Source organism: Phoenix dactylifera, chromosome 11, assembly GCF_051530095.1.
Source record: "Phoenix dactylifera cultivar Ajwa chromosome 11, Ajwa_hap1_PhDact_Kaust_v1.1, whole genome shotgun sequence".
NCBI classification, from domain to species: Eukaryota; Viridiplantae; Streptophyta; class Magnoliopsida; order Arecales; family Arecaceae; genus Phoenix; species Phoenix dactylifera.
The window spans coordinates 29,488,027-29,503,316 of record NC_143200.1 but is presented as its reverse complement, the minus strand read 5'-3'; the positions used below and the strand labels follow the sequence as shown (position 1 = coordinate 29,503,316).

Here is a 15,290-nt window from a genome sequence, read left to right as displayed (position 1 = left end):
GGGGATGTAGCTCAGATGGTAGAGCGCTCGCTTAGCATGCGAGAGGTACGGGGATCGATACCCCGCATCTCCATATTTCTTTTCCGCTTGGTGGAAGGAGATGGTCTTTCTTTTTGTTTTTCAGAACTATTTTTTGAAAATGGAGTCCTAATATGTGGGAACCCTTGGAGGACGGATGTCCTATCTCCGGTTATTGGAGTCGCTTCTTGAAGTTGCAGGTAGCGACCAGGTGGTTCCGGAAGTTAAATTACGGACAAAAGCTTCCGGATTCCTCTGGTGCCGGATGGGCTGACGTGGAACAAGTCAGTGGTGGCATGAAGAGAGGGCCCACTCTTACGGCTCCAAGTCCCAATCACAGCTTCATGGCCAGAGCAAACAAGTGTCCGGTGGTGGTGAACCTGCGTTTCATTTGAGGGACGGGAGGAGCCACTTCAGTAGGACTTTGAGGCAGATTGCCTCACGCTTGGAAAATCCAAGATTAAGATTCATGACTCTCTCTGTTTTTCTTTTTATACAATCCTTATGATAATCCTGATCGTATGAATGATTGAATTGAATGGCTTCTTGTCAATTATAATGTTCCTAAGTTTAAATTAATTAGAGGCTTTTGATTTCTAAATCATCTTCTTCTTTATATATATATATATATAGACGCACACTTCCATCTAGCCAGAAAATAAGAATTGAAGGTTGCATTACATTTTCCTTAGTTCGCTCTTGAACTTCAAGTTTGTTCGTGAAGGAAATATTTGGATAATTCTGTGAGATTGAGGTTACCGTTCTATTTCTTTAAAGCCTCCCCATTGATATGGAGTGAAGAGTGAAAACTAAGGAGCATGGGCCAATGCATAAAATGCAAAAGAGAATATTGCGATTAATATTTTCAGAACGGGTCGAGACAAAGGAAACATCTGGAATACTTCATAGTTGGTTTCGCCGTAGCTAACCCCCCCCTCCCCCTAAAAAAAATAAAGGACAGAATCCAGAAAAGACAGAGGCATTAATTTTTTCGCATAGCTCTTCTTTGTATCGGTGTAAGTCCTATCAGAAACCTTCTACCAAGTTCTACGATAATGGATAAGGAACTCCACTAATTTTATCATCATGATTACTCATTTTCCTATCCCTTTAAGACTTGGTCTCCTCGTCCATGAAAGATTTGCTAACTCATTAATTATTAAACATCATCAAGTCCACTATAAGACTATAATTTAGTAGCGTACTTCAAACTTGGACTGCAGTTTAAAGGGTTAAAATTTTGTAAAATCAGGTCGTTCTCTTTGTTGTCCTATTCCTTTTTGTTTTTACAGCTTGCTTATTCTTTGGCTCCTGGAATTGGTACTTGAATGGCTTCATTACCCATTCTACACTTATTGGTTCCTAAGAACCTGGTCAGTGTACCATAAGGGGTCCACAAAATATTTTCCTTTAACTCCTCTCTTTCGGTAAAATTGGCCCAGCCCTTTTAACATAATCAGAGCGCAGTGATATAGTTGAAAAAGAGTAGTTCTAATAATTTTCTTTTAGTTTAAGATATAACTTTTATTCATTTATCATTGGGTTTGGACAAACTAATGGAAATTAGTTGCTGCTTGTGTAGAAGTATGTGTTCCACCGATTCTCTCAGCTTCACTTATCATTCTCAATTTTTTTCCTTGAAAATTTGCTCAATATCATCTATGGATGCACTTTTGCTACTAATTGTAAATTTACTTTGAGGTACAATTATCAGCTAAGTAAGAAATATAAAAATTTTGCTTACGATGCTAGCTCGCTAGTCGTGCGTTCCGTGCTCTGCTTTATGGTATGCTCTCTTTAGTGGATATATGGCTTTGCCTTTGGTGCATGTCTTCCCTTTCCGTTTTAGCCTAGCCTGCTCACACCATGCATGGCAGTTTGCTATTTCGTTTCTACCTATCTGGCGAAGGTTTAATTTGATATAATTATTTTTTTTCCCTATAAGCCTCATTTTGTGGAAGCCTTAATGATTCATTCGCTTGATGGGTTCAATTGTTAGTATGTAAGGATTCTAAAGGTTATCTTAGCAATTATTCCCTTCATAAGTTAGAGGTGCCGGGTTTAAATCTTGAGTTATGTACCTTAGAAATTCAGCCCAAGTAATTCTTATATGGGTGAATATTTTCTCTGAGTAAAAAATTTGAATTCATGCTTCATACCAACCTAGATATTTAACATATAAGTGTGAACTCTCCACAAAGGACTCCCTCCTAATCTCTAAGGAAAAAGAAAAGAAAAAAATGTTCAATAAAAAAAAATAATGGCACACCCCAGATTGAGACTTGCACAAAAATTTGTAGCAAGAAAAGAAAATACTTACCGGATTTTAGATTTGCATGCATTTAAGATATCTCTGCTCAATAATTGTTCAATTACTTATATTAATATCAAAACATCAAATTCACTTATACGGCAGCCTAGCTACAATTGTCCTGCTACCCAAACAGATGAAAGTATGCATCTCGGTTGGTTGTGGATACCATCCAAGCCAGCTTAAATATGCATTAAGCACCAAGAAGTGAACTAAGACTTACCCAAATAGCCGTAACTTTTTGTAACCACCAAATATGTTGGTCCAATACTTGCATGTTACATTCTTGGAAATATACAAACAAGAATAATTATATTACGGATGGTTTTTTCTTAAAAAACAAAGATCTTAAAATGCAAAGTCGTCCATATATATATATATATATATATATATATATATATATATATATATATATATATATATATATATATATATATGCTGCATGGCTTGTCCTTTGCTGCGCGAACATGGTTTTGTACGTTCTCATCACGTGCGTCCCACGTGCCGCATTTCAAATGGGATTTACTTCCATAATTTTTTTAAAATTTTTTTTGAATAAAAACAGCATATAGCTTTAATATGAGTGCCTCTTGCTAAGTCAAAAAAAAAAAGCAAAAAATATAAGAAAGGGGATAAAACTATCAATATCATCCAGATAAACTCTTTGAAATGTCGGGCTACAAATGAGGCGATCCAGTCTACTGCTTTGTTCGTCTTCTCAAATACATGTAAAAGAAGGTAAACTTTCGGACCAATCTACGAATCTCACATATCAGTGAGTGATTAACTCCAAATCTGTCCACTTTCCGAATCCAATCAATCACCGTGAAAGAGTTCCTTTCGAAATACTCTGTGTCAACACCGAAAATGCACCTCACGTAAGAGATGTCCTCGCAGGTTGTCTGCCGCTCTACCTCGACAATAGTCAGATCTAGGTTACGCTAACTTCAGGCTGCAATCAGCCTGGCAAAAAAAATTATAAGCCATCACTTCTCTCAGCCCCTCGCACCCCCTCTCCCCGCGATGATCCCATCCCTCTCCACCTCCTCCTCTAGAGGCGCCCCTCCCTCCCTCTCTCTCTCTCTCTCTCTCTCGCTCCCCCTCCCGACTCGTCTTGAAAGCCATGGGAAGGAGCGTGTTGGAGCGTTGGAGCGGAGGGACGTTTTCCGGTCGTTTCGTCGTGGGAGGAACCGCGTTGGAGCGGACGAAAGTCGGCAGCGGCTGTCCGTTACACGCTTTCCGGGTAGTTCTAAATACACCCCCCCTATTGCTCAGGACACCCCCCAAAAATTAAAAAAAAAATACCCAAACTAACCTTTAGTGTAATTACCATATTGCCCTTGAAATTTTCTCAGTACACCCCCTTCCTCCTCCTCCGTTTCGTGCTCCGTTCGGCACTGGATCGCCGAACAAAATGCTTCTGTTCGGCTGAACGGTGCCGAACAGAAGGCTTCTGTTCGGCGATCCAGTGCCGAACAGAAGGCTTCTGTTCGGCAACCCTCAACCGAACAGAATCCTTCTGTTCGGCGGAGGGGAGGGGAGGAGGGGTAGGAGGGTGGGGAGGAGGCGGCGGAGGGGGGAGGGGTAGGAGGGGTAGTTGGAGGAGGGGGAGGTGGAGGAGGAGGAGGAGGAGGGGGAGGTGGAGGAGGAGGAATGGGAGCAGGGAGGAATAGGGGGTGGAGGAGGAGGCAAAGAAGGGGGAGAAGGCGGAGGAGGATGCAGAGTAAAGAGGGGATGGGAATGGGGGGCGGAGGTAGAGGGGTGGAGGAGTAGGAGGAGGGAGGAGGGAGGAGGAGGAGGAGGGTGAATAGGCGGAGGAGGAGGGGAGAGGGATGAGGGGGAGGCAGAGGTGGGCGGGAAGAGGGGGAGGGGGAGGAGGAGGATGAGGAGGGGGGAGGAGGAGGAGGCAGAGGCGGGGCGGAGGAGGAGGGGAGAGGGATGAGGGGGAGGCAGAGGTGGGCGGGAAGAGGGGGAGGGGGAGGAGGAGGATGAGGAGGGGGGAGGAGGGCGGGAAGAGGGGGAGGGGGAGGAGGAGGATGAGGAGGGGGGAGGAGGAGGAGGCAGAGGCGGGGCGGAGGAGGAGGGGAGAGGGATGAGGGGGAGGCAGAGGTGGGCGGGAAGAGGGGGAGGGGGAGGAGGAGGATGAGGAGGGGGGAGGAGGAGGAGGCAGAGGCGGGGCGGAGGAGGAGGGGAGAGGGATGAGGGGGAGGCAGAGGTGGGCGGGAAGAGGGGGAGGGGGAGGAGGAGGATGAGGAGGGGGGAGGAGGAGGAGGAGGCAGAGGCGGGGGGTGGGGAGGTGGGGGGTGGGGAGGGTGGGGGTAATTTAGGAATTTTTAATTTTTTAGGGGTGTCCTTAGCAAATGGGGGGGTGTAGAGAGTATTTAATTTTTTTTTAATTTTTGGGGGGTGTCCTGAGCAATAGGGGGGGTGTATTTAGAACTACCCCCGACAATGGCATAAATTACCAAATTATCTACCCATGTTCTTAAGCATCAACCCTTGGAGTTCGTCCAAACTACAGTACTTGCCATCCGTACCTTCACTCCCCGCCGGCTGCAATCAGTTACATCGGCGCAAAATCTGGATCGTTCATCATCAAATGAATGGTAAAAAAAATATATATATTATATAATATTTTAGGAAGCACTTCCCACTACAATTATACAACAGAAGGTTCCACCGACCACGTATGTACAATTTTCTGGCACAGCCTGCACCGGAAGTGTACACGCAACGTTTATTTTTTTTTTGATAAAAAAAATCGTTTTCTCTTTTAACTACACGCCACGTTTAGTTGTTTGACCCAGTCACCTCCATCCCACCACTTCCCCCCGCGCCCCGTAATCCCACCACCGTCCATATCCGAATTCTTTATCTCTTTTCTTGAAAATTTTCGAAGAAAATCGTTTTCTTTTTAACAGACAACGCCCTCCTCTTTTTTTGTTTTCTTTTATTTCTCCTTCCCCTCACCCCCTCTCAACCCCACTCCGTTTGCCCGTAGCCACACACCAAAACCAAAAACCCGTGTTGGTCTCTTCTCTCCTTCGCGCTCTCGCGCTCTCTATCTCTCAGAGGGTTCGGGTTAGTTTTCTTCTTCCTTTCTCGGTGTTTTCTTTCATGATTTCTTGATCCTTTTTATGAATTTTCTTGTTGTTTCTTTTTTTTTTTGTGGGTCGCGATCGTTTTCGGCGAATTGATCCTTGGTGGCATGTGGTGGAGTTAAGGGGTTGGAATTTGGAATTTGGTTTCCGATTGAGTGGTATTGAAGGCGGAGAAGATGATGAGGAGTTCTTGGAATCCCTTGATTTCTTTCCTGGTTAATCAGATTAGAGCTTTCTTGATTTCTTCAGAGATAGAATTCGCTTGCTTTGTTCCGATCTAATCGAGTGGTTCAAAAAAGAGAAATAGAATTTTGTAGGATGGGTTATTTGAAATCTATTGCTGGAATTCAGGCGGATGGCTCTCCCGTCAGTGGTGGTGGACTCAGGTCTCCTTCTTCCCCCCTCCTCTCTCTCTCTCTCTCTCTCTCTCTCTTTCTCTCTCCGCATGTTTTTTTTTTCTCTTGTCAAATTCTTGCTTGCTTTAAGCGTTCTCGATCCTCTGTTGCTGTTGTTGTACTTGCTGCTGCTGCTGCTGGATGCTAGTCCTCTCATGTTCTTGTAAGCTGCGTATTTATTTTTTGTTCCGATTCTGTTTAGATATGATCTGAACCAATGAATAATTTGTTCTTCTCCTTCCTGTTTTGTTAAGTTAGATCTCTTCTATGTGACGCTTCTTGCGTAGTTTTTGGTTTATTTCGGAGTTTTTTTCTCACTGAGAAGCTAAATAAAATTTTAGGAGTTGATCTCCGTCTGCAAAGCAGCATTTACAAGAACATGGAATGCTAGTTAAGATATTATTGGTTATATTTACAAGGTAACAGAAATTTCTTCTTGTAATGATAAAAATCCTGGAGCCATCTCTTTACCAGGAAAAAAAAAGAAGAAAAGGGAGAAACGTTTAAAGTATAGCGTATTTCTCTCGTTTAATTGCACTGGTGATTAGTTATAATTACCAATAATCTAGTTGAAAATTTTGAATGGTCATTAAATAGAATATTTTCTCCAGCTTGATTCTAGGTATTATGAGACAGATTACTTAGATTTTGGATCTTATTGATATCTTGCATGGTTGCATGAAATATAAAACATCTCGTCTGGATCATTCTTTTTAGTTCATTAAAGTTCTATGGTGTGATGTTAAAATAAATGGCATCGATCAGGTGTACACGTGAAAGTCTATTGTTGAGGTGTAATTAATTTTATGTTTGTTTTCTTCCAAACAGTCAGAATGGGAAGTTTAGCTATGGATATGCAAGCTCTCCAGGGAAAAGGGCTTCTATGGAAGACTTCTATGAGACTAGAATTGATGGTGTTGATGGAGAAATTGTTGGCTTGTTTGGAGTGTTTGATGGTAAGGGTTGTTTTGTTGCAGAGTACGATGATATATTTTTTGTATTCTTATTTTTGATGCAAAAGTGGACAGAAGCATTCAGGGCATCGTACCCATGGATATTACACTGACTTTACTTGCTTTTCATGAGCATATTCCTACAATTATTAATGCCTTTTATGTTCCTGAAAGATTGGCCACCTATTTCATACTGTTTCTTTGATAACACATTCATGGTTGCATGTTTAGGCCATGGTGGTGCTCGAGCAGCAGAGTATGTTAAACAAAATCTCTTCAGCAATTTGATCAGGCACCCAAAGTTTATTTCAGATACCAAGTTGGCTATAGGTGTTCTTTCTCTGTTCTCTTTACATGTGTTTTCCTTTTTTTAAGAAATATAGTACCAACTGATTTTTTGGATCCCTATGCAATCGTGCAGCTGATGCATACAACCACACAGACTCAGAGTTTCTGAAATCTGAGAATAATCATAATCGAGATGCAGGGTCGACTGCTTCAACTGCTGTCCTCGTCGGGGACCGCCTGCTAGTTGCAAATGTTGGTGACTCCAGGGCTGTAATATGTAGGGGAGGGAATGGTAAGCCCCATAACCAGATCACATCTCTATACTCTGAAGACTTGTCCATATAGAGACTAATTCATATGTTGTAAGACTTGCTGTTTTTGGATGAATGTTTAATGCATATTCAGTTAAAATCAATTAAACATAAATTACGGAACCCAGCTTGCCAATCTTGGACCTCAACAAACTATATACTCTGGGAGCATGTTGGGACTTCCAGTTTGTTGCACAGGCTCTTAATCCATGTAGCGACATTAATTATGTCTTGATTGTGAATACAAATACAATTTTCTATCATAGAACATGTTTAACTCATGGAGAAATGATTTTAATTCGTCCTCCTCTCTGATTTGTAATTCTATTATTGCTTTTTCTCTTTGTATAATTTGAAGTTGTTGGTTAAATCTCTTTTATTAAACTGTGTTCCTAAGTTGCCAATCATGAACATAGAGCAAAAGTAAGGAATAAACATGTTAGATTAAAAGTTTATAGTCAATCAGAAGGTTGGATCAATGAAATTAATGCTTTTTCCCTGGATCAATGAAATCTCTTTGTATAATTTGATCATGATATTGCATAATTTAAAACGTTTTTCCCTGTGACCTGTAACCATCTCAGGACTGTCATTCTCCACTTATTTTGTGATATCTTTAATTAATGCTTTTTCTTCTTCTTCTTCTTCTTCTTCTTTTCACTGTTCTTGTATTTTCTCACTTGTCAGACGATCTCAACCCATTGGTCAGGGCATGTATGTTTCTCCTGAGAGATCTTAGAATATCTTCTATTATATGCATATCTTCTATTATAAGCTTACAACATGATAATGATCTGATGATTTTTGACCATTTAGATATTGAACTTTGATTGTGTTAAACTCTTCAAGTACCAAGGTTTAAACTGCCGATCATACAGCTGTTCCTGTACCATGTGCCATAGGGTGTATTGTCCATGCTGGCAACCAGATTGCTCTGCACACTGTACATGACCAAACTGATATGCCCCTGTGCTACAAGAAACCTAGTTAAATACAGGCTTTGTCCGCTGAATAGGCTGTTTATTCTTGCTAGAAATTAATTTTTTTCTAAAACTATGCCAACAGTCAATTTGCAATGGGTCAAGGAACCAACACATCGGTTAGGAGACAACATAGAAGATATGATTTATGCCATCTAACTTTTGACATGCAGTCTGACTTTTTGGATCAGTTTTGACATTCATAGAATTTGTTCCTTGTGGAGCCATATTAAGCTATATTAATTCATGAATGTGAGGGTATATGCAGCGCAACTTCGTTATCTTAGGCGTCTTTCTATGGTATGGCTCAATGACAAATATTTTGATGCATCTCACTATTCTCTGGGGTTTGCTCTCTTGAGAAACAGAGTTTTATTATTCACATTTGACCATTATGTATACAACAACATCTAGAGTTGTAGAAATGTTGCACCCACTTCATCAAAGCGGAATTGTCCTACATATACCTTTAAGTCTCTCATTATTGTCTCTGTTTTAAAGATCAGATTTCACTGAGCTTCTTTTTAATTCTGACACTTATTTTATCAACCATTTGAAGTGAAAATGAACTAACAACCTTTGACGTGAAGCTGAGATATAAACTCATCACAAAGTTAAGTTTATTCCTTTTCCAAGAACTTGATGGTTGTGGAATTCGGATTGAAAATTCATGTCAGATTTGCAAATTTGAGAATTTGTGTGAAGTGGCACCTGGAATGTAACCAACCAGCAAACAGAAAATGGTTTCTGGTGCTTGAAAAGTGAAGCATATGGGTGTTTTCTTTTGATTGTTAAGCATTTTGGTTATTTAGGAGGATTGATTTTGCTCGTTTTGTGAACAGTTTTGCTTGGAGTTGCATAGTAGCATGTGAAGCATGTTTCTCGTCACCATTATTTATGCAGTCTAAAAAATTAGTTTGTTTTCCTAAGATGTACAATCTTTTGAAAATCATTAATTATTCTTCTTAGATATTTTCCATGTTGCTGGTGACTGTTGCGGCAAAACTTTATTTATGGCTTTGTACCACACTTGCGTGAAAAAAATTTCAAAGCTGATTATGGAAGTTCCAAGACACATCAAGCTCTTTTAGGAATAGCACCAGATGCTTTTACGTGCATAAGGTGTCAGTAATGGTTATTTTTCTTTTATGAAGAACGGAGGTTTGATGTCTTTTTGGATAATATTTACTAGTTGGTGGATCACTAACCCTACTCCCCCTAGTTATAAGTCTCACTAGTAGGTTATATTATTGATAATCTATCACAAGAAGAGCTGTCACCCTAACTCAGATTATGAGTTTCCTTTTGGAAGATTGATTAGTATTAAATCTTAATATAAGGAACATGTCAGTGGTAGTGAACATTACCAAGAGCTGAAATGGATCCTTAGTTAAAAAGATTTCCTAATTTATCTTCTTTTTCTCTTTTTTATTCTTTAATTTTGACATATGTTTGAATTTGTTAGTTAACTTTTGCTTTTCTTTGATACAATCCACCAAGAAGCTTGTATTCTGCACAAACACCAACAATCCACACATTGCAACCACCTATTAGAACATTAATGGAGATAAATGTTGGAATGTTATTAATGCATTCCTTGCTCATATGTGGGGAAGGGGGGGGGGGGGTTCTTTTTAGAAAGTTTCTGTTATTTTGTTTTTGAAATCTAATTGAATCTTCTAACCAAAAAAGAAAAGAAAAACTAATTGGAACTTATCTGATCAAGGGAAAAAATAGAATATTTTTTTTCTTTTTTGAAAGTTCCAGTTATGTTGGTTTTGAAATCTAATTGGATCTTCCTACAAATAAAAATAGAACTTATCTCATCAAGGGAAAAAAAGGAGAAAAGGGGGAATATCTTGTTAGAGATGGGGAGAGTGGGGTGAGAGAGCACGTTAAGGAGGGGTTAAGTAACATATTTTTTTGAGTAACGTACAAAAACCTCCTTGAGGTTTACGTTGATTATACTTATATCCATTTGTTTGTAAAAGCTACACTTACACCCGGTTAAATTAACGATGTTGCTGAATCTGTTTACCTCATATAAAACGTTAAAATTACTTCTGAGTGATGGGTAAATTACAAAAAGTTTCCTAAGATTAGGGGTAAATTAAACTTACACCCAATGGTTTGAAAATCTATGCTTATCCACTTGAGGTTTGTTTTTATCTAATACTTCAACCCATAACTTAACAGAATGTTAGCCAAACCATTAACTTTAATGGGACCTCGATACTACATCAAAAAAAATTTAAAAAATGACCAAACTAGCCTTAAGTGATGTAACATCCACCCAAGGAGGAGAACAACCATGAAGTGCCATGGGTCTAAGTTTGATCTTGATGAATTATCAGAAAAGAGCCATGTGCTAAAGAAAAAGCAATCTAAATCTCTCAAGCAAGTAGATGCCTCTAAAATTTTCTGCTATAGAGAATTGACATCAAAAGTTTTATCACTTGAGCTAGCCTGTCTATGGTCTAAGCCAGGCTATAGAACCACAACTGATGCACCCTCCAAAAAGAAGAGTTCTCATGCACATACTGATTTGGATCTTTTAGATGATAGGCTGCCAGAGCTATTATAGCTCCATATATAGATATAGAAATCCTCATTCACAGTGACAATGTTAAGAAATCATGTCTACAATATTAGATAAGTAAAACTCAAAATCAGCAAGGAAAGCGAGAACAAAATCTGATCAAGAAGGACAGATGCTGGTCATAAAGGATGCTCGTCGTCGGATGTCGGTTGAGAATAAAGCTTGTTGTTAGTAGCTCGTCGCAAAGGGATGCTCGTGCTGGGGTAGCAAAGTGGAAAAAACCCTTAGTTGCTTAATCTCGAAAAGAAGAAGACTCTTGAAGACGTAATACTTCGAAGAGTTCTGAGAATCGGAAAAGTGAAAGATGAGCCTTATTTTCTTATAGAGGTAATTTTGACTTTTTACAATAGATAAACGGTTTCTGTAACGTTGTCAATTTAAATGAGTGTAAGAATAGCTTTTTTACAAAATATTGGGTGTACGTGTAATAAATATAAACCCTAGAGAGATTTTTGTAAGATTATTTTGGTTATTTTTAAATTTTTTTCTGACATGGCATTTGGGTCTTATTAAAAGTTAATGATTTGACTAATATGCTGTTAAGTATAGGTTGAAGTATTGGATAAAAATAAATCTCAGCGGGTAAGCGGAGGTTTGTTATACTATTGGGTGTAATATAATTTACCTCTAATCTCAGGGTGGTTTTTGTAATTTACTCTTTTTTTTTTATAGAATACTTTTTTTTTTTTGGTAAAACGGCTACTCATTTCATATAAATTTTATAGAATACTTAAGAGGGCAATTTTGGTATGAAAATTGACAGATACAATCAAGTGAGAATATTCCTTGTTTTCAAAACTGTCATTTTTATGTACATAGTATAGAGATAAAACATTTAAAAAAATCTAGTGCATTGCCATAAATGGATGCTGGAATTTATGTTCAGCTTTTGACTGATTTGGTGTCAGTAGAGTTTTATGGCTCGTTGGAAGTCTGGAAAGCATGTGCGCGTGTTCATGCACAACCAGCAACCACCCACACCCTTGCGTGCCATACAGGCACCAAGAGCGCAAGAGAAAATGGTTATGGTTTGACTAAGGACTTTTGGTCAAAGAAATTAGGGATGTGGTGATGGAGGAGAGAGAACAGTGTGTCATGAAAAAAATGATGTTTCAAATCGATGGGTGAATGTTGTTTTTAGTGTTTTTTTTCTCATTCTGTTTAGCAAAGATATTCCTATTTAGTGATTACTTTTTCTAAATCCTAAGTAACGGGAAGGAGAATAAAACTACTACACGGTTATGAAATTTAAGCTGTTGTAACCTGTAACCAAGGAACAGAATCTTCCAGATGTTGATGACCAGGCAGTTGTATTCATCTCTGAGGGGAATGAGTCAAGAACATTCTCAAATTGCTGAGAGTTTGGTTTTGCTCTAGAAAGTCGTCTTTCTTTGGAGATATTTCCTTTTAAACCACAAGTCACATGAAGGAATAGTCATCTTATTCATTTTGAAGTTTAAGCCTTCATAACTGAGGAATTAGATTCATGTGGTTTAATGGCCATGCAGTTGCATTCATCTGTAAGGCTAAAGAAATATACTGAAAGAATTCTTGAAGCGTAGAAATTTGGTTATCTTCACAAATGCTCGAATGTTGTGGTCATGGTAGATGTATGATTTTGCTATTGGCAAGCAGATTATTATTAGCACATGCTTGTGGGAGCTTCTTTAATCTCGTTTGGATTCATTAGTGGCCTTCATTTTGGCATGGTTTTATTCTGATTTATGCAGCTATAGCTGTCTCAAAGGATCACAAGCCTGACCAAACAGATGAGCGACAACGGATTGAGGATGCGGGAGGGTTTGTGATGTGGGCTGGTACTTCTCATGCTCTTCAGCAGGCATTTATCTCAGAATCAGAGCTTCTTCTATAATTCAATTCTGACAAGCATGCAAGTGCAGGGACATGGCGTGTTGGCGGTGTGCTTGCCGTTTCTCGTGCATTTGGTGATAGGCTCCTGAAGCAGTATGTTGTCGCAGACCCTGAAATTCAGGTATCAGTCTTGAAATCGATAATATTTGACCAAGTTATTAATTTCCAGTATTTTCACAAGACACATATGATGTACTTGTTTACATGTGTATTCTTAATACGATCGTGGGTCGTGGCTTTGCCTAGGGGACCTCATATTCGAAATTTTGAAGTTCATTTAAACGCCTGTATTTTTATATTAGTATCTCATAAGCGTGGAATTGTAGGAGGAAGTGGTGGATGGCGCTCTCGAATTTCTCATCCTTGCAAGTGATGGAATCTGGGATGTCGTTTCAAATGAGGTACGTTGGGGACAAATCTATTCTATTTGGCATTTTTGAAAAAATAATTTATATACACTGAACTTCAGAACAATTGTTTTTAAAACCATTTAGGAGGCTGTTGCCATGATCAAACCCATAGAGAACCCCGAGCAGGCAGCAAAGAGACTGCTGGAGGAGGCTTATCAGAGAGGAAGCACCGACAATATTACTTGCGTTGTCGTGCGTTTCTTAGGTTACCATGATAAGAATGTTCTACTAGAGCAGCGGTAAAGCTTTCTGCTTGCTCCCGGCGAGTGTTGCTGTGCAAGGGCTTGGAAGTCAAATAAGAATTACCGCTCCTGCCTTTCTGAAAAATCAGTAGATGATAGACTTCATATGCAGAAAAGCTCGAGCCTGCTGCAATATAATCATCTCATCTTTGTTAGCCTTTTAATGGAAGTTGGTATCTAACCTGACCAAATTGCGTGGGAGCGGAATAGTAGTGTTGCATGGACTGTAAAGACTAAAAACTTGTTTTAACTGTAGTCTTGAGTCAAATGTTTAGATGCATGTGAAGTTGTTATAGATGATGATGTTAAATCAAATCTTTGAAACCTATGGTCCTTCAAAATGTAGCCAACATTAGGTTTGTTGCGGCGAGGACGAGCAGTACCTAGGCCTACTTATCAAGTACAATGCTGCTGTACTTGATAAATTTCTACTGCTTTCACACCCAACTCTGATTTTCCTGCTATGGTTACATTTCTACAGGTTTTTTTTTTTTTTGCTTAAACATTTCTACAGGTTATTTGGGACAGGTTTATTTGACAAGTTTTGTACAACTACGGGTTTCTGCCGTACCATTTAATATAAGCCTTCAAACAAATATTAATCAACAGGAAATTGACATTACCAAAATTACTAGTTCATAAGAAATAAAACGTATTAATTAACTGCCTACGTCAACACAATAATTTGACAACAAATTGTGAACCTCTAGGTTGTAATTATTTCCTCTATAATCAAGTTCACCGAGGATATGTTACACCTCTCAATGATCTGTCACCTTCGATATGTCGTAGTTATCAAAAAAAATTGCGATTCCAAGATCTTTTCACCAACGTATAAGTTCCTCGTAATTAACCAAAATCCCTTCTTTTCTGGATTCAGATTATTTTGTTTTTTGAAAAAAAAATGGATTCAAATTATTATTTCCATTTAATATGCCAAAAAGGGGTTGCGCCCGGCGCGGGAGGGTCTGGGCGATGTTGCTCAGACAATCCCTCAGGAAAAAGATTGCATCCCATCAAACATTCGGAAAACGCTCTCGACCGATCTGGGTTTCATCATTGCAACACTGCCGTCCTCTCAAAATGTTCACACAAAAAAGAGTAAAAAAAAAAAAAAACTTTCTCGACCACAAGATTAAAACACGAAATTAAAGAAAAAAATACTTATCCGTAGGAAAGAAAGTAGTAGAGAGAGAGAGAGAGGGGGGGGGGGGCGCTAGCTTCGGGCCTCCGTCCCGGGGTGGAGAGAGAGGCGAAGACAAAGAAAACCAAATCACTCGGTGAGGGTTTATCATATGGTGGGAGGGTTCGGAAAAAGGACCTCCGGGTGGGCCAAATGCCGAGAAACAATGAAGGTGGGAAACCCATTTGGTTCGAAAGTTGAAACGACCTGCTCAAATTACACGGGAATGTTTCGATATGGAGGCCACAGTAATTCTAATCTGGAGGCAGAGGCGAGGAAGAAGATATATGTTTCGATATGGGAATGTCATTGGAGATTTGTATGTAGAAGGGCGACTCCTTAGCAACTCTTCCTCTTGGATTTTCAAATTCAAAACCATTAGAGTCAGCGACAGTGTCTCAGTCAACAGTAAACTTGTCTAGATTCATAAGTGATTTTGGCTTCTTGTAGATCATATTTTCTTCCATGGTTGTTCAAGGTTTCCAGATTTTCCTGTCTCATACTTCTTCATAAAGATCAATTTGACATTTTTCATGCAAATATTTATTTGAAGTCAAAATTTTTACGATTATTGTACGTGCTTTATCATCAAGCAATGAAATGAGCAGGTCATTCTGTATTTCTCAA

At 39.3% G+C, this 15,290-nt stretch overlaps 1 protein-coding gene and 1 non-coding gene across 3 annotated transcripts; both read left to right on the top strand.

The window, feature by feature from the left end:
* On the top strand, nucleotides 1-73 carry TRNAA-AGC (transfer RNA alanine (anticodon AGC)). The gene has a single exon. It is a non-coding gene; the product is annotated as a tRNA-Ala (tRNA).
* A 5,079-nt stretch (nucleotides 74-5,152) lies between these two features.
* Nucleotides 5,153-13,795, top strand: LOC103714085 (putative protein phosphatase 2C 59). Of its 2 annotated transcripts, XM_039127808.2 has the most exons (9): nucleotides 5,153-5,410; nucleotides 5,554-5,816; nucleotides 6,654-6,781; nucleotides 7,010-7,108; nucleotides 7,200-7,358; nucleotides 12,687-12,773; nucleotides 12,858-12,949; nucleotides 13,155-13,229; nucleotides 13,323-13,795. In XM_039127808.2, exons 2-9 carry the CDS (start codon nucleotides 5,749-5,751, stop codon nucleotides 13,479-13,481), a joined length of 867 nt encoding a protein of 288 aa, XP_038983736.2. In that variant the 5' UTR covers nucleotides 5,153-5,410; nucleotides 5,554-5,748; the 3' UTR covers nucleotides 13,482-13,795. The 2 variants fall into 2 exon arrangements, with proteins under 2 accessions (XP_038983736.2, XP_088563926.1); XM_088707800.1 differs by having other exon boundaries at nucleotides 5,203-5,816.
* The last annotated feature ends 1,495 nt before the right edge of the window (nucleotides 13,796-15,290 follow it).

Excerpts from the sequence above, each read along its gene's own strand:
- LOC103714085 (XM_039127808.2), top strand. The coding sequence starts at position 5,749 with ATGGGTTATTTGAAATCTATTGCTGGAATTCAGGCGGATGGCTCTCCC. Across the intron at positions 7,109-7,199 it reads AGATACCAAGTTGGCTATAG|CTGATGCATACAACCACACA; the intron begins GTGTTCTTTCTC and ends GCAATCGTGCAG. Across the intron at positions 7,359-12,686 it reads AATATGTAGGGGAGGGAATG|CTATAGCTGTCTCAAAGGAT; the intron begins GTAAGCCCCATA and ends TGATTTATGCAG.